At 45.3% G+C, this 23910-nt stretch overlaps 1 protein-coding gene across 1 annotated transcript in view; it reads left to right on the forward strand.

Moving 5' to 3' along the window:
- Positions 1-23910, forward strand: part of LOC147732761 (uncharacterized) — a 503177-nt gene that overhangs the window by 296477 nt on the left and 182790 nt on the right. Inside the window, exons 6-7 of the mRNA XM_086957325.1 lie at positions 14991-15101; positions 17162-17239. Of these exons, the coding sequence (XP_086813451.1) occupies positions 14991-15101; positions 17162-17239 (189 nt within the window). The remainder of the gene's footprint in view (positions 1-14990; positions 15102-17161; positions 17240-23910) is intronic.

Raw genomic sequence — 23910 nt, forward strand, 5'->3', positions numbered from 1 at the left:
ACCCGCCTATGTACCAAAATTGCCACCCCTCGCGCATATCTACTGTAGTTAGAGAAATACCTATGCGCGCCCCAGCCCATGGCAACCGAGGTGGAATCAGCCCGCCCCAAGTATGTCTCCTGGAGGAACAACACATCAACCCCGTGTCGCGCTGCATAATTCAGGACCTGTCTCCTCTTCCTAGTGTCATTTAGTCCCCGAACATTCCATGACATCAGAGTCAGTCTAGAAACACCGGACTGTTGACCTATCTTAGCCATTCAAAACCGCATAAAACATAGGTAAACAAGCGTGTGTGCATCCGTCGCCAACCTCCCGCAAAATAGGCATCTCTCAAAATGAAAAACATTGCATGTTCATGAACATTAGAACTGTTGTATGAAACAATCCCCCCCACCCACCCACCACCCAGCCTCTCGTTAGATCCCAGGAGGCACCACCCAACCCAAAGAACAACACCAATATTAGCAAACAAGAGCAACTGTCCAATGCAATTCTTGAAAAAGAAAAGTAGTCTTAGGAAAAGGCACCAAGCGGCTCGTGCCATGGGGGGAGGCAACGCTCCGCCATGCAGACGTCCCAGCCAGGTCGACATTCAAATCGTATCGACTATAAGAACACTGCAATAAGATCCATGTCTTTAGCTGCATAATGCAAAAGTGAGCGGCCTAGAGGAAAGGAGACACGAGTCAGCCCTGTCCACTCTCAGCAAAAAGGTCAGCACTAGCTTGTGAGTCTATGTGCGGTGGGGACAGCTGCGCCTCTCCCGAGGCCCGCGGCGATCCTTTGTTTTTATAGGCTTGGCAGAATTCTTGTGCCTCAGTGGGGGAGTCAAATATGCGGAACCTGCCATCTACGTCTACTCTCAATCTGGCAGGGTACAGCATTCCGTAGCGCAACCCCAGTTTACGCAGCGAGGCCTTGACACCTGCGTATTTACGGCGGGCATCCTGCACCATCACCGTGAAGTCTGGAAAGAAAGATAACACCCCGCCTTGCCATTTCACTTCGCCCGCTTCACGAGCCGCTTTCAGAGCAGCGTCCCTGTCCCTAAAGTTCATGAGTCTGGCAATGATGGGTCGGGGCGGCAACCCCGGGGGGGGCCGAGGCCCCAAGGATCTGTGCGCTCGTTCCACCACGAAGCCAGCTGTGAAAGTGTCCCTGCCGAATAACTCAATCAGGAGCTGTTCCACAAACGTGTCAAAGCGGCCAGAGGCCGTCGTCTCCGCCACACCAATTATGCGAATGTTGTTGCGCCTACTGCGCGCTTCCAAATCCTCGTTCTTAATAGCCACATCCTTAAGGATCTTCTCCACCCGTTCCAGCCTTTTCAGCGTGGATGCAGCGCCATCCTCTAAATCGGAGACTCTGGATTCAGCAACATCCAGGCGCCTATCATGTGTTTGGGTTTTCGCGCCCATATCAGCCATTTTCTGATCAAGGGCGTCAAAGCGGGAATCGATGGCCTTGAACCCCGCTCGCATCTCGCCCAGCATTTCAGCCACCATACCAGCCATATCTCCCGATGGCGCAGGGCTTACCGATGCCGCGGGCTGGGCAGGCGGGCCCTCAGCCGTGCGGAGGGAAGTCTTTTTAAAGCTAAGCTTCTTCTGCGTAGGATCTTTCCTTCTCATGGTGGAAGGCAGGCCCATACAGTATGTAGCTGGCCGTGGAGGTGAAGGACCGATATTGGCACACACGTTGCGGGCAAATCCGGGTACAGGCGTGCGCCAAGAGTGTAATACAGTGGTGGGGGCGAGGATGTAGTGCCCCCACCCGACGCAGAAACGCGGGGCCGCCTAGAAGACCCCCGAGAGTCCCTCCCGGCGCTCCCCTCGCCACCCCCCGAGCACACCCAGGATCAGCCGTCCGCCGTCCCCGCCCGCCACCACCTAGCCCAGGCAGGCTCAAAAATTGAGGTCCCTGCTCCCGAGGCCGGACCAGGCCTCAAAGGCCGGATCAGCTCCGGGGGCCGAAACCCCCACCAACCGAGCCCACCGGGGACAAGTAACGGACCGGGGAGGGCCCAACAGCAACCCCAATGCCAAGGGGGGGGAACGCAGGGGCCCCAAAGAAGACTCACCAGGCGCTCCGGCGCAACAGGGCACACGTCCGGCGAGTCCCGATAGGCCTCACCAGCCCTCCGCGATCTCGAACGTCCACGCCGTCCCCTGGCCTCAAACTGCAGTCATCGTCACCCTGTGGTCTCCGGGGACGGAGGCAGGCATTTTCGGGCTCCAGGCAGCGTCGGATCTCCTGGGAATGTCTCCTGTCGTAGCCCGCACGGCGGAGCTCTACATTCAGGCGGCCATTGCGTTCGCCTGCGTAGCCACGCCCCCACCTCACCCATTCATCACGGAAGAGCCGTGCCAAGACCCGTGGACCCAAGTCGGCATCGATTTTGGATCATTCCCAGATGGGCAGAGCACATTCGTCCTCATCGACTGTCGGCAGAAATCAGATCGGACAATGGGCAGCCCTTCCAGGGTACAGACTTCCAAGAGTATCTGGCATCCCATGCCATCCGGCATTACAAGATCATTCCACAGTGGCCGTAAGCCAACGGAGAGGTAGAACGTTTCATGCAGACCCTGAACCCAGCCCTGCAAGTTGGATTTGAGAGAGGCTAAGACGCAGAACAGTGCCTGCAACAGTTCCTGAGGGCATATCGTAAGACACCACACTGCATGACACAGTGTGCCCTGTCGCTTTTGTTGTTTCGCAGGCCTCCCCAAGATAGTATCCCCGCTGACCAGTTGTGGTGTCCAAGAGATCTGGATCAAGCTGCCGTGCAAGCTCGGAGAACGGCCACCGACGAAAAGGCAAGCCTAGCACGAGAGGCGCAGGTGACTGACATCCTAGTGGGTGACCGCGTCATAGTGAAAGATCGGCATCCCGGGTGGAAATATCGCACACCGTACGAGCCAAAGGTGTGGGAAGTCGCAGAGGTGCAGGGAACCATGGTTTCTGCCCGACGTGGACATCGCCCAATCGCAAGGAACATCCCATGGTTCAAGAAAGTGGTTACCCGGCAAAGTGGAAGGAACGAGGGGAGGACGGAGGTGCAGGAGAAGAAGAAGTATTATTTACCACCCAACATCCCAGGAGGAAACAGCGATCTCTCGCCTATGCGTCCAACGGAAAGAATACCCACGGGTAAAGAACCGCCAAGGGTCATTCCGAGCCACTTGTTAGCTGGAGATGACACAGCAGGGGCAGGGGAAACTAACAACTCCCAGAGCCAGAGGTACAGTCTCCAGCCGTACTCTGCCCCCAGTCAGAGACTCAGAGACTTTGTTTGCTGCATGCCCTAAGGTGGACCTTTAGATGTTGGGCAGCGTTGTATCTAAAGAAAAGGAGGGATGTAGTGGCAGAGCCGACCGGCCCACACTATACTATGTTGCAAGCATGCATTCACCCGGAGGGCGGGCTCGCCCAAAGTTACAAATAAAAGAGCGCTTGACCGCACGAGGTCTTGGCCCATACCACCTTACTACGTGTATGTCGCATTTTATTTAACTCACTGTCCCTAGGCCTTACCTGACCTTTGACAGAGTTTTGAGGCGCCCTCAAACCCCACACCACTCTGCCAGCGTGCATTGCATTCTGAGATCAGCAGAATGGCGCCACTCCACCCTTTGGTAGTATAAACGGTTTCACTTTTGCCCCTATGGAAATAGCTAATTTAGCACTTGTATTGTTTGGAAGTAAGTTTCCTGTTATACTCTCGACTCTCCATGCTGTCAGTATTTGAGAACAAACTGGACGCTCGCAGGGGGAATATGTTGTCCTTACCCCCAAGATGACACTTTGGTGAGCTACTGCCTTGTACTGGGGCCAGCTCACCAATAAAACAAAAGTAATCTATTGATGGTTTTATTATCCTTCAACACAGGAAACTCCGAGTAAAACTTAAAAAGCTGTAGAAATTGTGGTTGGCGAGAAGTAAAAGAAAGTGTGGCGCTTGTGGAATGGGCGCTGCGCTGATGGTTTGAATGTGTACAGCATGATGGGAAGCAGCTGCAGGCACCATTGTTGACTGGGCACCCGTGTTAAAGTGAAAGCGAGTGACGTGCTGAAAACTAAAGCGTGGTGTCCAGTAAAGGGAGTGGGCAGGCACCATTGTTGACTGTGCGCCCTTGCTATTAATCTAAAAGGGTGCAATTTCGGAGGTCTGCACGTTATTTAAATTAAAAAATATATGTTTGTGTGCTGAGTGCACAATCACAGAAACGCGTGCGTGCGCCATGTTAAGAATAAAGCTCATTCTCAAAGAAAGAAAGGATGGGGGAGGGAGGGTGTTAAAAAGATAAAGATCAGGCGCAGCGTGTGGCCCCATTGTAAAAGTAAAAGCTTGCATAGTGCGCTGCAAATTAATTTTGAAAAAGAGGACGCCGTTACTTAAGCTGGCGTCCCACCAATGCTCTTTAGATAAAGTGAGCGAAGAGTTCTCAGAAGGGCTAATGTAAGCTAAATAGAAAGGTTCATGGTAAAAGGTCCAGTCCTGATGGGAGGTTACAAATGCAGACAAGGCGTTACTAAGCGTGTTAACAAATCTGAAGCAACCATTGAGAAACAACAGCAAAAGGAGCCAATTGAAAGGATGGGCTGACAGTGGGCAGAGCTTTAAGTCCATACCTGAGTGCCCCATGTCTTGCAGCAAACATGCGCTGCCCAGGCTCGACCTAAAAACTAATCTGTGGAACTTGCTTTGCGAATACCCATAGTAACTAAGTTTCAGTAACTGGCAAGATTACTCAATACCTAAAAATATAGTTGCTAGATAACACGTTTGAATATCTTTAAGGCCAACTCCATTTTATATACTTAGGCTGTTATTAAGTTAAGCATCATTAAATTGGGTAGTAGTAAGGTGTGTTATTTATAGGCCTGAGATGCAAAAAAAAGAAATGCAATAACAAGTGCTATATGAAGTTGTTCTTTTAAAGATATTGGGATTTATTTTATCTAAATCTGAGTAGGCCTTTTATGCGATAACTTAAGCCGTACTATAATTCTTGGTTGCTTACAGTGATTGGGTCTTAACAGAGCAGACAAATGAAGAATGTTTTGTATTGTATTGTAACTGCATTTATATAGCTCTACCTACCCCTGACGAGGCGTCGAAGCACTTTTTTGGTACGTGGCACGCTACTCCAGAACCCAAAAAGGATAGTGAAATATTAAATGAATTTGAGTGGTGGATATGTTAGTCTGTTATTTGGATTGAGAAGGATATTGGAGGGATAGAAGAGGAAAAGGTTTGGATTTACTACCCCTAATGGGGTGTTGAAGCATTTTTGGGTGAGTAGATGCTAATCCGGAACCAGAACAGAATTAGTGGTGAATTAGTCTAGGGAAGTATGAAACCAATTTGAGCGTTGGATATGGTATTTGAATTGAAAAGGACAGTAGTGGGATGGAAGAGGGAAGGGTGTGCATCTATATAGCACTTGCGCCCCTGATGAGGTGTTGTAGCACTTTTCAGCGAGTAGCAGGCTACTTTTGAACCCACAAAGGATTAGTGGTGAATTAGGGTAAACAAATATGAAATTAATTTGATTTGAGAGGTGGACATGTTAGTCTGCTATTTGGATTGTAAAAGGAATAGTGGAGGAATAGAAGAATGACGTTTCTAGAATTATTTTTGGGGGAGTTCATAGCAGCAGGAGGAGGTTTGAGATGAGTAAAGGGAAGATTAAGGGGAAAAAAGTCAGAGGGAAGGGTTTAGAAAGGCTTGTTTGGGAGATCTGAATACTAAAAGAGGTATGAGATGATGCAGGAGGGGTAGTGGAGGGAAGGGTCTAGAAAGGGTTATTTTGGGGATAATAGTAGTGCTATGGGCTTTGGGATGAATGGGAGAGTGGAGGTAGAGGATATATTGGGAGAGGTATAGGTTTTGATATAGGGTAGTGCATTGGAAAGAGTAGTAGAATGAGGTTTGAGATGAGTCAGAGAGTTGAGGTAGAGGATATATTGAGACGCTTTGAAAGAAATTGTGCACTTATTTAATAGACATTCTAAAGCAAGTGGGAAATAGCAATCAGAAAGTTATCCCTTCAAGAACAAGAATGATATCTTTTGGATGTTAAAAAGCTCATTTTAAATTGTCCATAGGCAATATTATCATTAAGTTAGTCACAATGTACCCATATTTAGCAATGAGAATTGACAACAAGCCAAATTGGAGGGCGCATATTTCCAATCTGTCCACGAGAAGTAAGATCATTTGCAATGGCATCAATCTGTTTGCTACTCAATTTAACCTGCCCAACGCTTACATTTGCATGGCCCATTATAATACCAGTCTGACTATATGGTTCATTAGTGTTCAGTGAAGAAAAAAATCATATCTAGCTTAGAAAAATTGCTTAAAAAAATATTAGATCTTCACTAAATCTAAGATCTTTGATGCCTTTGTGCCAAAGCGGACTTGATCTAGGCCTAACCACCTTAAGCGCTATTGACAACATTAAAATCATGAATTATTTTTATGACTGCATGGAGGTAGGAATAGAAACTCTAAAAAGAATCATTTGATATGAAATTATCACGTTATCTAAAAAAAATCATAAAAAATGTATAATCAAAGCATCATATCTCCTACCGAAGAATACTTGCTTCCCCCAATTTAAGAAATGTTCACTATGAAAAAGCACTGACAAAAAGTGAAGCCTATCAGAGAGTGTCACTTTAACAAAGATATTGTGCAGTCTGAAAATCACATATGCTTACCGCCGACAGGAGGGACTTTGAGTCCCAGGGGCATCAAGGAGAACCAAAGCACCCACAGGGAAGTAGGAGGGGCTACCTTCATCACACTTTTTAGCCCTTGCTGGCTCCCCAATGGCGCAGGACACGCCCAGGCGAAGACTGGGCCAATATCAGGCCTGTCTGCGCCTGTCCGACCACAGGCAAGACCGGACCAGTCCCCCCTCGAATTCCCCTCTCTCTGCTTAGCTGGTAAAAGGACTCTATTATTCCTGATTGGGAAACGCATGGCAGCCATTTCTGGGGACTCTGCCCTGTGGAAAGACGTGGTTTAGTCTACGCCCCCTCAGGGCAAGCTTAGTATCCTATCCTTCTTATCCTCAGTGGTGTGGGCGCTCAGTGAAGAGATCATTCATATAGAGGAATAATTGGCACTTCAAGGACAGGTTGGCTATGAATCTATTGCACCATTTGGTAATAATCCTGATACACCAGCCTGTCATTTATTAATGTCCCAGTACCTCCGGTAACCACTGAACCTATGAAGAAGGATGCTACATGTAGTAATGCTAACACAGTGCAGGTTCAAACGCTAGTACATCGAATATGTGCCGAGGGTGCTACCCCTCAAAAGGGGAGTGTGACAGAGACTGTAGTGGATCTTTTACCCCGTCTCAGAAGAGATAAAAAAGGGAGTAGGCAGCCCCCTTAGGTTAGCCCCTCTTTAAGTTTGCAGGCAAAGGCTGGTTTTATGGCGGAATCTTCTGAGTCTTCTATTAGTGACAAGGTTCAAGATTTTGTGGCTAAGCTCTATCCAAAAATAGAGTCTCTTGGCAAGGGTCTCTTTGAGACTTTAGACATATGCCTCAGCAATAGCAAACAGTCCATCCTGGCAATCAGAGGAGGATTAAACAAGCTTGCTCAGCCCAGGCTCAGCCTGATAAGCCAAGTTTTGGCGACATCTTGCGAGTATTTGGATGGGGACAAGCAAGACTGTTCGGTTTGCTTCAAGGGTGCCCTGCAAGAGGGGAGGCAGGGTGTTGGTTCCCGTTCTTGTTCAGAATGCTCCTCTTGAAACTTTTGAAGACATGAGGAATGGCACACAGACTCTACATTATCAGGTGTATGTTAAAATGTCTGAGCCTTGTTCTAGGAATTTCCAGATAGTGACATCATAGGATGCTGCCTCCTCAAGTACCTTGTCCCTAAAAGTTCTTTTAGTGAGAACAACACAGTCTCCCTATCAGTGAACTGGTCACGAACCCTTTTTACAAGAAAACAAAGAGGAGCTTGGCCAAAGGCAGGAAAATAAGTTGTCTCTGGCAGAGCCTGAGCGTTTTAGACAATCATTGTTTTCAAGTTGTGCACAGAACTTCTCCATCTGTTTAGATATTCAAGCTAGTAAACAGGAGACCTTCATTGGAAGCTTTTTGCAAAAAGTGGCACCCTACTTCATCTCCTAGTAGCCATTCTTGCTCCATCTGCACCAAAATGGTTTGATTGAAATTGTTGTAAGGCATTACAAAGCGTAAAGCAAGCTCTGAAAGCCACACCTAAAGATTTGGGTCATATAGCAGCTTGGCGTAGTACCTATAAGTCTGAACTTAGTAGGCTAAAAAATCCCTCAGAAGCTTTGGAAGATTTAATGCAAGCTAGTAGTTTGAAAAATAGTACCCTTCATCGAGGGCCACTTCAGTTATGGTACCAGTTTTTTAAAAAAGGAGATAAGTAGAACCCCCAGTGTTTTAGACCACTATCTTTGACTTAGTGGTAAACGTCCTGGAGTGGGTACCGGTGGACAGACTGTATTGTACATCAGAAATTATATTATTCTCGTCCTACCATGGCGAGAATAATATAATTTCTGATGTACAATACAGATTCAGACCTGGCGAGTCTCCCATCGACCTGTCTTTGAATCTGTACATGTTAATCATCAAATGCACAGTGTGGGTGGATTTCCTGAGGGACCTCCATTCTTTTATGACAGCTTCGGTTCAATACACTAAACACTCAGTTTGTACTGATCACTTTAAAACTGGTAGGGAAGTTCACAATGGGTGTATCCTTGCCCTGCTCTTATTTACCTTATATAAAAACGGGCTGGAACAGGCCTTGATGGCCACTCAGGCAGATTGCCCTCAAATAGGTATACACCCGCAACCAGGTCTGTTTTACGCATATGACGCTGTTTTGATGGCAAGGACCGCAATGGGTTTACAAACCTTATTAACTTAATTTGTGGCCTTTCTGGACAAGTTGGACTTGTCATTTAATTTTACCAAATCTTTCGTTATGGTGGTGGGTCCCAGTTCAACTAGGTGTAAAACCTTTAGAGTGAGTAACCACAGCTTATCTAAGGTAAAGGCCTTCCTATATCTGGGCCTATTGTTTGATTCAAGCTTAAGTTGGAAACCCTTAATAATAGGAAGAAAGAGAAGTTCACAAGGGCCAAAGCAGCAGTGTTCAGTTTTGCATCATGAGGGAAGCCAACCGATAAAGAAGTTGGTGAAAGTCTATCAGGCTAAGTGTATTTTTATGGTCTCATACCGTTGTGGCATCTAGGAATATGCAGATGTCAAACAACTCCAGATTATAGAAGAAAATACAGTTTTAAGGCACTTGCTATGTGTCCCCAATAGTACTCCTCATGTTGTGTACATTAGGAACTGGGTGTTAATTAAACACCAGCCCACGGAGCACTCTGTGCCAGGAGGCCGGAGTTCTTTGGTGCAGATACTGCTCTGTGTCAGGATACACAGAGTCCAATGCACAGGCTCAGGAATCGCCTACATGCATATGCAACTGCAAATGGACATGGCGCACAGGGGTTTGGGTTATGCAGTCCCCACGATGGATACAGGCCTCAAACTTGCTGAGAGGGCAGATCGACCTCAGGGACCTTCAAAAACCCACCTTTTGTTTTGCTGAAATCTTCAGAGTCGCAGGAGCTCAGGAGCAGCAGACCGGGCAGTTGCATTAAGGTGCCTGCAGTTGCAGGGGAGTGACTCCTTCACTCCCAAGGGAGATTCTTCAGTTGTTCTTAGTGCACCACAGGTCCTGCACAGAGCCTGTATGGAGCAAGGGCACAGACAAAGCTTTGGACAGAGAGGGTGACGAAGTCGGCCCAGTCGAAGTCCAGCTAAGTCCAGAGTGTCCAGACGGTCGAAGGTCAGTGGTTTCTTCTTGTAGAATCTTGTCCACGTAAAATCTAAAGTCTTACAGCCAGGTAAGCCCGTTTTGTACCCACAGAAGAGGGTTGGATAGATTCAGGGGACCCTCCTAGGGGACGGTCAGGACAGAGGGGTAGTTACACCCATGTTCTTTGTCCAGTTTTGCGCCAGAGTAGGAGCCAATGGCTCCCAGAACTGGTTTGAGCTGGACTATGCACAGGGACACCAAATGTGCTCCCAGTGCAGACTTTCAGGCACTCTCAGAGTGCACCCACCCAGCCCCAGTACACTAAATAATGTCTTGGAGTTGGTCACACCTCCCTGTGACAGGATGCCTATTGTGCTGCTTTCTTCTGCTCGAGCTTGGCTCAGCAGCAGGAGGGCAGAAATGTCTCTCGTTGGCCGCATCCATTTTGTACTGTCCGGGTCGAGAAGGCTGGCACCGGATAGACCAGTGACCCCATAAAGCTTGCTTCTGAAGGGTGGAATCATACCTCCCACAATGGTTACCGGTGTGAAGGTATGATTCCAACATGTTGGATACCAAACATGATATGTTTCTATGCAGCCATTTTCGAGATAGCATTTACCACGAGGTTATAATGCACCTCTACCTATTTGTCACAGGCAACCCGGGAGAATGGTCTCTGAAGGCTGCAGAGGGACTCTCTCATGCAGGAGCACCCTCTCAATAAAAACCCAGGACCCGGCCTTCAGGATTGATAAGGCCTGCTATAGGGGTGACTTATAAGTTTTAAGTGTAGCGACCAATAGATATAGTGAACCTATATCTAACGTAAGTGGTGCAAGCACCATCTTACACAGGTTACAGTAGCAGACCTGTAATTCCCTTTTGCATGGCCTCTCATGGGTGGCATAATACATGCTTCAGCCCAGGGAGGCCTCTGGGGTACCTATGCCCAGGGTACATGGGTACGATATACTAGGGACTTATAAGGGTACCCCAGTATCCGATCTGAAGTGTACCGAAGTACATGTGTAACAATTTAAAGGAGAAAGCAGATAGACTGGGGTCCTGATTAGAAGGATCCCAGTCAGACTAGTCAAAAACAGGCACGTGACCGTGTTTACGGTCCAAGACTCTACAGCAGTTGTCTGTTGCTGTAATGTTATACAGAAATTGTCCCAACGGATAAAGGTTATAACACCCTTTGAGAGCACCTCACTTCAGAGCACTTCGTTCGGGTTTCCGTTACATAATGTGCCAACAACCACTACAATTTTTAGAAAAAACAGACGTCCGAAGTCGGTGGACAGCGAAGATGGTGTCTTATTTTAGTGTTGGACAGATGGGCATCACAATTGTAGACTATAATAATTGTCGATAAGCGAGGGGCGTAAATTCCATGGGAAAGGCAAAGAGTACACGCTTATGTAATTAATTATCCCTATGGGGAAAATTGCGCACTTATAGTTTGTAGAGTAGACACGGGTAAATGACAGATTCTTAAGAAGTTGCTTCAGTTACCTTCAATCAATATTGCAAATCTAATTATAACATTATGACAAGCAAAAAAAAAACAAAAAACAGTTTTTGGATTAAAAGCATATCACCGCATGTGTTTGGTAACAATATATACATTTTATTACACTTTATCCATTTACAAAATACCTTAAAAACCACTTTAAAAACATTTAGCGATAGACATGATCATCACAATATCTTTGGTAAAATATAAATATAAGCACAGAATCAAAAGGTCGACGCGGCGTTTCGGCTTTCTTTAGTACACCTTCATCAGGACTGATTCTAGACAGTTAAAATAATAAAACACAAAGTTACCCTCGCTTATCGACAATTATTATAGTCTACAATTGTGATGCCCATCTGTCCAACACTAAAATAAGACACCATCTTCGCTGTCCACCGACTTCGGACGTCTGTTTTTTCTAAAAATTGTTTTCCCCACCGTCCTCTATGATTTAGAGTGGGGTCCTCCTTATTTTTTTCACAACAACCACTACAAGACACAGAATTTTTTTTTATTAGTGCAACAATATCATAAATTTTTTACCAATTAGTTGAAAGTTCCTCCCACTAAAGCAGAGTTGAATAAGCATGTTTTAAATGCATGCAGCCAGGGGAAGATAAGTATTAGTAAACTGTATACGATGTGCGTACTTAGCGTAAGAAAAAAAGTTCCACAACTTTTGGGCCCGGTGCCACAGCACCTACTGCACCATTCAAGGCATGTCTTTATTGCCTACAAGATAACTGCAATTGTGACTGCCTGCTTAGTAGTAAACTATAGCAATATTTGATGTTCAGAGGGGCTCCTAGAGCTTTGGGCCCTGGTTTAACTGCGCTTGCACCTTCATTGAACTTACAGCCCTAGTGCCTGCAAGGTAACTGCCCTTGTGACTGCCTGTTTAGTAGTTAAATGTAGCAAAATTTGGCATTTAGAGGAGTTCTGACAACTTTTGGCCCCAGTGCCACTGCACATGCTACACCATTCAAAACATGACCCTATTGTCCGCAAGATAACAGCACTTGTGACTGGCTGTTTAGTAGTAAAACATAGCAATATTTGGTGTTTAGAAGGAGGCACAACATCTTTTGGCCCCAGTACCACTGCAAGTGCTGCACCATTACAATCATGACCCTATTGCCTGCAAGGTAACTGCACCTGTGACTGCCTGTTTAGTAGTAAAACATAGCAATATTAGCTTTTTTGTGGTGTGTCTAGGGCTGTTGGTCCCGATTTCACTGCACCCGCTGCACCATTGTAATCCTGACCCCAGTTCCTACTAGATAACTTCACTTCTGAATGTCTGTTTAGTAGTAAAATTTTGCAATAATTTGTGTTTAGTGGGGTCCTTAGAGCTTTTGGCCCCGGTTCCACTGCATCTTTGAAATCAAGCCCCTTTTAACTGCACGGTAACTGCAATTGTGACTGCCTGTTAGAAGTAAAATATAGCAATATTAGGAGTTTAGAGGGAAAGATAACAAAATGTAACTGTAAATGATATGCAGGGTACACCAAAAGAAAAAGAGTTTGAACCACCAACGCAAATGGGAATGAGTTTGGAAACTGATAAGAGAGACCCAGAAGGGAGAATAGGGTACAACCAATAGAAACAGAGGAAAGTAAACTGGCAAGCATATGTACCAGTAAAAACTGAAGGCGGGATGTCAGTCCCTTTTAAGCTATATTAAAAACAATTTATTTGATGCGCTGTGCAGGCGAAATCTAAAAAAGGCAGGGGGACGCAGCCTACCTCCTTGAGCATTCAAGGGCTCCTAGGGCTGGGTAGTTTAATTAAGGAGAAGGTGGCAGGCGGGCCACATCCCGGGCCGATTGTGACTCTAAGTTTCACATACCCAGGGACTCACTAGATTCATTAAAGGGGAGGGGGCACATGCCCCCCTTCCTGAGCCAATTACAGTGACCCCATCCCCTGGGCCAAGTAGTTTAAATATGGTACGAGGGGAACTCAGCCCCCATCCTCAAGACGATTGCGGCCTCTGGGGTCACATACCCAGGGCCCTGCTACATTAATAAAGGAGAGGGGTGCATGGCCCCACTCCACATGCCGATTGAAGGGGAAGGGGGCTGCGTGCCCCCCCCCCCTTCCCTGAGCCTCCAAAAGCCCTGGGGACCGCTCCCCTGGGGCTGAACATTAATGAAGGGGAGATAATCACTGTCCATGCAGCCCTTTCCCCCCCCAGGGCCTGGCTTTAACTATAAAGGGGAGTGAGGTCATGCCCCCCAAAGCGAGCCACTAAAGGCCTCAGGACCCCATTCCCAGGGCCCAGCTCCACTAACTGTATCCTGGGGAGCCCATCCTGGAGGTACTGTACCCATGGGAGTGTGGACAGGAACTTGTCTGCTCCCACCCAGTGAGAACTGCAGAAATGCTCCCGCCAGTTGGAAGCAGGGAATCATGGATTGCTCCCACCCAGTGGGACTAGAAGAAAATATCTGCTCTTGCTGGGTGGAGCAATGCTATATCCTGCTGCTCCCAGGATATGTTCATCTAGGGAGCCAGCAGGGCCACTTGTGCCATGGGGGCCCCCAGAGCCTCAACCAAGTTTGTTATGAGTGCCATTGGTGGGTACTGGGTTACCCACCTCTGGCTCTGGGTGTTTGGGTTCCATGGGCCTCATTAATGCACGGGTTGGGGGCTGTGTGCATCCCTCCCCTCTTGTAAAGCATTGCCCTGGGCCTTGAGGTCCCTTGGGCCTCCAGAGGCTCGGGGAGGGAGCCAGGCGGCTTCCTCATATTTCCTTAAAATATTGGCCCTGGAGAATAGGGTCCCCGGGGTCTTAAGAGGCTCAGGGAGAGGGGCCGTGTGTCTCCTCTCTCCCTTTTTAAAATATTGGCCCTGGGTGAAGGGGTCCTCTGGGCCCATAGGGGCATGGGGAAGGGCGTTGCCAGTCCCGTCCCCTTTTGTAAGAGAAGGCTCTGAGGGATTGGAGTCCCTATGCCCCATAGCTGCTCCATAAGGGTTGCCACATGCCCCCCTCCTTAAAATATATGTTTTGTTCCTGGGTGGGTGAGAATTATGAGATTTTCAGTAACTCTACAGATCTGTTTGCTGAGATTTCAGCTGCTAAAAGCGGGCAAGATCTCCAGGAGAAAGTCTGGGCCAAAATGAGGAATTACCAGGAGAGATGGGCCGAGAATTACAGATTCCCTTTCCCATAGAGTTACTGGAGCCTAGGATACCGTTAAATGTAGGGGTGGTGAAATGCCAGACCATTTCTTGGTCACTCGTAATGAGGACCATAACACAGTGAAGTACTAAATGGCACCATAAAGTTCATTGTATGGATTAACATTTGCAGGTTTGTACTAATATAATTGTTCTGTTTCAGCTATGCGTTAATCTATCTATGTTGTGAAAATTGCGCCTTTCGTAGAACTGGTGTTTTATTCCTCTAAACAATAACTGGTATTAGTATTGCTTTTGATTTAATAATAATAATTTCAACCCTCATTAGTCTATTGTATTTTTAAATGAAAACTAATATTAATGTCAGTTTTAATTTCATAATTGGTCATTTTATTAGGACTTTTGACTTAGATGTATTTTGTTCATAAAGAATAACTTGCATTCATTTTGGTTTTCTTTTCACAATAGGTTCTCTGAATGCGACTTCTATCTTTTCATTAAAACCAAAACAAATGGAAGATCTTTGCTCCAAGGACGTTCAGGACTTTTTTATAAAAGGCAGCCTTAATCTTTCGTCAGGTGGGTAGGAGAGGCAAGAGTGATATTTTAATTTTAACTTTGGTAATGATTAGAGTTCATTTTCATCAGGTACATGAATTTTGGCCCCTGCTATTTAGAAAAGCATGAACGTTCCTAAGTCCAAATAAGCTGAAGTTTGTTTTTTATGTCTCACCTACACAACAAATGTGTTGTAATGCAAGACATATTGTTTACAATTCAGTGGGCTTAGAACCCACCTACAGCACACCATTAGTCTTTCAATTGGTTAGCTCCCATAGGCTTCACTTAATTTTTTGTGTTAGTTCCTCCCTGGAGCATGGACCAAGTGCATGTATTCTTTCTTGTCTTTTTGCTACACTCATTTCAGTATTGTTCCCGGACGTGCAGTGTGCTTTGCTACTTTTAACAAAGGCATACAGCCTCTTATTTTTGTTTCTTTCACCCTATCTGCCTTTTCTAATGCTTTAGTTACTCACACCCACAACTGTACTACTCTACGCCACTTTCCTCTATGTAACTCCACTCCACTCTATGCTACTCTACTGTATGCCACTCCACTCCACTCTATGCCACTCTACTCAACTCTACTCTATGCCACTCTACTCTATGCCACTCTGCTCTATGCCACTCTGCTCTACGCCACTCTAGTCTACTACACTCTGCATCACTCTACTCTTTCCCACTACACTGTACTCTACATCTATGTCACTTCACACAATGCCATTCCATGCTACTCCACTCTCTGCCACTCTATTCCACTGTATTCTGAGACACTCTGCTCTGTACCACTTTACTCTGCGACACACCACTCAGTGCCGCTCTACAGCACTCCATGCCAAGTTACTCTACTCCACGCCACTTCACACTACTCTAGACCACTCCACCCCATTCTATGACACTCTCCTCTATGCCACTCCAGTTCGCTCCACTCTAAGCCACTCCACGCCAGTCTATGCCACTTTACTTTACTCTACCCCATTCCACTCTGTGCCACCCCACTCCAGTCAACGCCACTCCACTTTATACCTATCTAATCCATGCCACTCTAGTCTATGTCATGCTATTCTACTGAATGCTGCTTCACTCTATGCCACTCCGCACAATGCCACTCTTTGCCACTCAACTCCACTCTTTGACACTCTACACTACTCCACTCCCCACGCTCTACTTGCCACTGCTCTACACTATGCCACTCTACTCTGTCATTTCAGACTATGCCAGTCTGCTCCACTCTCCGCCACTCTACTGTACGCCACTCTCCTCTACACCACTACACTCTATGCCACTCCACGCTACTTTATGCCATTCCACGACCCTCTAGTCTTCACCACTGTACTCCACTCTCCTACATGCCACTCTGCTCTACACCACACCACTATCCATGCTGAACAGCAGCCACTTTGCTGTGTAACATAGCTAAAATATATTGGTAAAGCCAATAGCCCTCATATAGGCGAGACCCATTGGCTTTGTCAATTTTTATTCACTTTCCATTCAGATGTTAAATTGATCCAAAAATCAGTCTTATTCCATTTCCACTAATGCTCCAAAGAGCTGAGTTCAGTATTGGTGCAATAATGGAAAAGGACAAGGAAATTACTTCCTGAGTTTTCCAAGTGAATGCCTGTCTTTACGATAATTCATAGAAATGTGGGAGGCGGTGGGGGTCCTGCTAGAATCTTTGCTCCAGTTTCTATCCTTAAGTTTAAGAGTTTGGTAATAGTGAGATCAGTCAGTGTGTCTCCTGATTTATATTCTCTTGTTAGATGGCTAGCGTGGGAGTTCGCACTGGTAGTCTTTCATAAAGACTTGCAAATGTTAGCCTGTTTCCATTGTTTGTAATTCCTGATATGTAATGCCTTTTTCTTCCTATTGAATTCTCAAGTTCCATTTGTTTTTCAAAATATTCGTAAATGGATATTCTCTCCTTGTATAGTTTGTCTGCTTTCAGAGATCCATTAAACACATGTATGCAGCTCAATCTTCTCGGTTTTTACCCGTGGAGTTCATGTACGATCTTCATGAGCACACGTCCATAAGTGAGACCCTATTAATCATGACTTTTTTATTTATTTAAGGTCCTTCTGATGTTTTGTTCAGGGGAAAGCAGCATTTGAAGGATATGCCAGACACAGCTAAAAACAAGCGCAGCAAAGGTAAATCTTCTGTATGCCACTGACTTTCATATCATTGACATTCACAGATGTGTCATTTTGGACGAACAAACCAGTGTGCCTATGTCTCTGATCTTAGCCCCATTAACATTCTCGCAAAGACAATGCTGCACATACTACCTGCCTTTCTTAATTGGAGTTTTAGGAAGTATAACTCACAGTGAAAACAGTCACTGGCAAGCTAATAGGTCTAGCCTATAAACTGAACTCGTCTGGATGACCATACATGCAGTCATAATCTGGGCCCCCTTGTATACGTCCGTAAAAAAAATGTTTTATTTCTTGATTTGTTTTTTGGATCATTAGAGAAGTAATTTCGTTTTGGTATACATTGCTGATCTAGTCCAAATTTTCTGGGCAACATTTTTTAAAATAGGGGATGTGTAAATGTAAATGTGTGTGTGTCTTGTAAAGCGCACTGCTACCCGGAGGCGTCCTGGCGCTATAGACCGCTGGGAAACCCGTCCTGGCTTTCCCTGTGAGATGTTCCCTCCTGGGTATCTCCAAGGTGAAACCAGGGGCCGTGGTGGAGTTGAGGCAAGCTAATGCCCAGAGTTGCCGAGTGTGATCCCTGGTTAGAGTAGGCACTGAGGCGAGAATTATCGAGTCTGCTGACCCTGGTTCACAACCCTGCCGCGTCGGGTTTTGAACCCTGGTCCCAGGCCGTCCTCTGCTTCCGGGTCTGCCGCCTCTAACCAGTGAGCCACACCACTCCACAGTAGGTATGATGTAACTTTTCAGGAAACATGAAACCTATTTACTTCATTTTGGTTTCAACACATAGGCTTTGGTGGCCAAATAGTCTTATTATAACAGAAAACTCCTCACAGCAACCCTTCCGCCATTTTCCAAAATGGCAGCTATAATAGACGAAGAAGAGACATATATAGAAATGAAACAAATATTAATGTTTTTTAATCCTTTTATGTATACACCAAACAATGTTTATGATCTGAATATGAAAAAAGTAATGTTTATCGCTCCTGTTTTTGACACATTTTAATATTTCACTTTATTTGTTTTGGCAAACGCTCGTGGTACATTTGCAGAATGTTGAAAATTAGAGAAGAGTGTATCTACAGAATCATCGTTTTGTAGTACAGGTTTTGCAAGTACATGTACATGTAAGTTCTGTGTGGATAGATCCTTTACGAATATCTTGGGTTTTAGCACCCCATCAAATATCTTCCCAACAAAATTCACACAGATCTTTTTCTCCAAAACATTTACACATCCTCGTATCATGTAGAACACTCTTTTAATGTGTCCATGCACAGAATATGATGTCAGTAGAAGGTCACTTAGCCGGACTGATCTCTTGAACTGACTGTATCTAAGATCGTCAAATGTGTGAAAGTCAGAACTCGTTTTGCACACACTCACAAAGTATTTTTCTACGTCTTTAAAGTCACATTCTTTTTCTATCCCAGCATATCCTTTTAAAACTCCACAGGTTCAGCAGTTAAGGCTCCAAGATTTGTTCCAATTTTGCTTATAGTGTCTTCACCCATAAGAATATGTGCCTTTAACACTAGGAATCTCTGGGCCAATTTACCTTTATAGAATATGAAGCGGGATCAAGTGTATTTTCTTGCCTGTTCCATAACGTATCCATATCTCTGACCATGCTTGACTTATGACCATTGCAACAAATCTAAGTTGCACAATAATAATATCTGTGTCATTTTACAATACAGTACAATGACTCAATTGGAATAATTTCGAACAGCCCACTCAACATGTCGCACAAGAAGAAGGTCACCTTCCTCTGATTTGCTGTTAAGTTCTTGAACAATATTGTGGAAAACATGTAATAATTTCCGTTAGCATAAGCTGAAGCCATTTTGGTTGTGGCATCCATTTTGTTAGCTATATAATTCTTCCGTCTTCACTGTTGCTTGCCCTTCTATTCAGCTTGAGTCATCAGCCTTAGCTTTAGATAACTCCTTCTGTACTGGGCCAAATCAATGTATGTGCTGAGCAAAGGGCTGTAGCCGCTAAAATGCACCTGGTTAAAGATGGAACTGTCAACTATTTTCTGCAGTTGTAAACAGTTCTGTTCCCCCTCCCACTTTGTTGACTAAGGGATCTCCCACCTGCCCATGTTTGTCGGTATCTATTCCTGTGTAGGCCTGTACCTTCTATTTGTAACTACATGCTTACTCTGCACCAAACTCTGTATATAAGCACCATGGTCTGTGTATTCAATGTACTGCCTCCTGGAACACTTAAGGGTGTTGTATGGACGTGGTCTCACTCATGAGTGATTAATAAACTTGTTATTTTAGTTCCAGCTTCAGTGCCAATCTCTATTTTTTTGGTCTACGGACCTGTGGGCAGAGAAGGGTGCTGCCTGCACCGGTGTGCCCAATAAAAAGCACATTTCCACAGGTTGGCGCCCAACAGGTGGGTCCTCATCGGAGACGCAGCGGTCCAAAGGAGTGGTCTTGACAGAAGAGTGGAATATTGCTGAGGAGACAACCTGCAGGAGGAGACCCTTGTCTTTGCAGCCAAAGTGATTTTTCCAGTTTTCTCGAGTTGACCCTCCAGGTGGTGGCCGGTCCCGACTGAGGTATCCTTTGGCGTACTTTTTTTGCAGCCAGTGACCATTAGGTCGACCAAAAGATTGGCAGCTAGAAGTTGGAGACTCTTGTTTTGTTAGGTTGCTGAAGGGACACTCCTGATTTGCTAGGCCAAGATTCTGGTTTTGTTCATTTGATTTATTTTTTGCAAAAGATAAAGGCAGGTAATGTGTACTTTTGAATATTTTGGAAAAGTAATATTTTGCAAAAACTTGGTAGCATGCCTGTTTCCAGCACACTCCGTAGGCTGTGTTGCTGTCTTGGAGGTACCAAAATGGATTTAGACAGAAGTCAGCCGGCTCCCCAATAGGGGACACCTAAAAGGCATATGTACATTAAAAATTGTATTTCTTCCATAATGTATTTATACACTGTGGAACAAATATACAAAAAAGGAACCTGATCTACAATGGCCAGTGAATTAGTCATTCGACTTTTAGAAGATTCAATATGTAGAACAGTGTTTGTTTAAAAGGAAAAGTCGACAAGATATGTTTGATTGTGTACGAATGTGGGAGAAAGAAGTGCAAGAGAGAGTGAGGAAAGAAGAATCTATAGCAGCAAAAGAACAGCGAAAAACGATGTATCAAAAAGCATTGGTATTAAAAAATAAAGAGATGAAGGCAATAAAAGAAAAAAAGGAAAGGGAGCGTAGTTTAGAGGTAACTGGCCAGTACCCTATTAGGTGCCCCATTTATCCCATACTTAATAAACCTCAGCATGATTCCATCTTTTTAGATCGACCTCCGCCCCATATAAGTTTCCCTCTGCCCCTGAGAATGATCTTTCTGAAGAAGAACATTTTTCTTCGAATGATAAAGACCTGGATAAGCAAGATGGGCGGCAGACTCGCTCCACTTTGACTGTTGACGATAAAGCCAATATCAGATCCACTGCTTGCAAAGAAGCTTGTGGGACTACTTCTGCTTCAGATCTTGTAGTGATGGTACAGCAGTGGAAAGATTTAGAGCAGTTATATTTTGCAGAGAAGTTTACCTGGGAAGTAATACTTGTTTTTAAAAACATTTCTAAAAACTTAGAGCCCAAGGATATCAATTTTGATTATAAATAATTAAGTGATGGAACTTTCCTTTTTTCAAATATACCTGATCTAATTAGGTAAGTATTTAAATTAAGACATGATACACTATGTTTAAAAACGGAGCAAAAATCAGCTAGTAAAGTTAAAACGGCACAAACAGTTCAGACCCCTGCCCAAAAAGTAGTACTTTTGGAAACAGCCAAAGACCCTAGTAATACTATAGTTATACTATCACTTTGCTGTCTAAGTGATCTCCCATCTGCCCATGTTTGTTGGTAACTACTCCTGTGTAGGCCTGTACCTTCTATTTGTAACTACATGCTTACTCTGCAACAAAATCTGTATATAAGCACCATGGTCTGTGTATTTAATGTACTATCTCCTGGAACACTTGAGGGTGTTGTATGGACGTGGTCCCACTCATGAGTGAGAAAAAACGTGTTATTTGAATTTCAGCATCAGTGCCAATCTTTATTTTGTTGGTCTACGGACCCGTGGACAGGGAAGGGTGACCCCTGCACCAGTGTGCCCATTAAAAATCACATTTCCACAATATGATCCGTACCTTTTGAATGTGTCTCTGCAGGCGCCAACTCCTCATTGACAATCATTTCACCTGCAATAATTGGAAATTCAGTGTTTCACTGAAGCATCAGTAATGTTTTGGCAAGTGAAAAATTTCCTAGTAACCAGGACGGAAAGTTTCAATTCATTAAGGAATCGGAGGCGAGGATTATGCTGTTCTTTCTTTTATTTTTCCTGCACAGCAATTTCAACTGTCATCAAAAAAATAACTACAAGTCCCATCGTAACTGTAGTCCATCGTGTAACTCCGCCAACCAATCAGCGGTGACGATCATCCTCTAGGGCGCGCCGTTGCTCCTGTCCTTCCTCTTTCTTGACTGCGATCAATTGGACACCCAAGAATCCTACTCTGTTTTGGAACCCTCGGGACCTAGAGGAATTTAAACAAGAACCCATGAACCATTCTCCGGAACGTCGAAGAACACAACCTCAAATTACACAAGAAAGGTGAATGCAATCGAAGATGATATCTGGAAGAAGAATACTTATCCCTTAAGAGGATCTCCGCTTGAAAGATTGTAAACCAACCTATCCGATAACTCCATGAGGGAGGGAACAGGTCTCCTCGAGCCCAGGGTGGGAATAATCCTCGCCTCTGAGTCCTTAATAGAATTGAAACTTTCCGTCATGGTTACTAGGACATTTTTCATTCTATGGCAGGACCGGAGGCGAGGATTATGCTCATTCAAAGCTTATCCACCACCAATGACGCCATATTCATGACTGGCTTGAAATAGAATCTTTTAAACATGGAGTCCGAAGACCAATTTGCTGCATTGAGAATATCTTCCAGTCTGGCGCCCAATTTAAAGGCTTTAGATGCCTTAGCTCCTCTTACTGAGTGTGCCCCGAACTGCGAGACATTAATGCCCGCTTCCTGCATCACCCATCTGATCCAACAAGCTATTGGTGGTGAAACCGCCTTGAAGGGCTTCCTCATGGAAATTAAGAGCTGTTGCTAACCTGGAGGCCGATGTTCCTCGGTCATGGTCATGTTTTGGAACCCTCAGGACCTAGATGAATTTAAACAAGAACCCATGAACCGTTCTCCGGAACGTCGAAGAACACAACCTCAAACTACACAAGAAAGGTGAATGCAATCGAAGATGATATCTGGAAGAAGAATACTTATCCCTTAAGAGGATCTCAGCTGGAAAGATTGTAAACCAACCTAGCCGATAACTCCATGAGGGAGGGAACAGGTCTCCTTGAGCCCAGGGTTGGAATAATCCTCGCCTCTGAGTCCTTAATAGAATTGAAACTTTCCGTCATGGTTACTAGGACATTTTTCATTCTATGGCAGGACCGGAGGTGAGGATTATGCTCATTCAAAGCTTATCCACCACCAATGACGCCATATTCATGACTGGCTTAAAGTAGAATCTTTTAAACATAGAGGCCGAAGACCAATTTGCTGCATTGAGAATATCTTCCAGTCTGGCGCCCAATTTAAAGGCTTTAGATGCCATAGCTCCTCTTACTGAGTGTGCTCCGAACTGCGAGACATTAATGCCCACTTCCTGCGTCACCCATCTGATCCAGCGAGCTATTGGTGGTCAAACCGCCTTGAAGGGCTTCCTCATGGAAATTAAGAGCTGTTGCTAACCTGGAGGCCGATGTTCCTCGGTCATGGTCTAATACTCCTTAAGGCAACGAATGACACACAGCTTTGGGACTTTGTCAAACGCCGGATATGAGATGACTAGTGTCAGATTTAGTCCTTCGCATGAGGTGAAATGTAACCCCATCCGGGGTAAAGCTGCAACCTGTAATGTCCAGGACCCTGACATCTGACACCTGCCGACAGGACACCAAGCACAGAAACATAGCCAGCTTGGGGGAAAGCTCCTTGCGAGAGAGGTACCTGTTAGCCTGCCACAACTGAAACAACTGTAAAACTTTGTTGACATACCGTAAAAAGAAGGAATATCTGGGTTCTGGAGGAAGAGAAAGACGAATTCCCCGCCTCAACTTGCATATTAGAGGGTGTTCTCCAGCCGATGTGCCGTCGATCGGAAGGTGACCAGCAGAAATCGCTGATCTATAAGAATTGACAGTGCGGTAAGCCAGACTATGTGTCGCCAGAGAGGCTAAGAAGTTCATGATATTCACCGCTTTGCACCCCATGGGATCGTGACCGCCCCGAACACACCAACTAACCCATCTGGGCCAAGCCGACTTATACCTCTTGTTGGTGCCATCAGCCCAGGCTGCCCCCAACAAAGACTGAGCCGCTGTCGATAGGCCAGTGATTCTCCAATGATGCCAGAAATCTGCCATGCTACCAAGGGCATTCCACCTTGCTGGATTAACAGGTGTGGTTCACCCTGAGGGTTCTTCAGGAGAAGAGGATCTTGGGGTAGAAGGATTGGAAAATCCCAAGAAAGTTCCAGAAGACCTGGGAACCCACTTGAGACTTCCAATAAGGAGTGGTCAAAACCAGC

Source organism: Lissotriton vulgaris, chromosome 2_1 (assembly GCF_964263255.1).
Source record: "Lissotriton vulgaris chromosome 2_1, aLisVul1.2, whole genome shotgun sequence".
NCBI lineage: Eukaryota > Metazoa > Chordata > Amphibia > Caudata > Salamandridae > Lissotriton > Lissotriton vulgaris.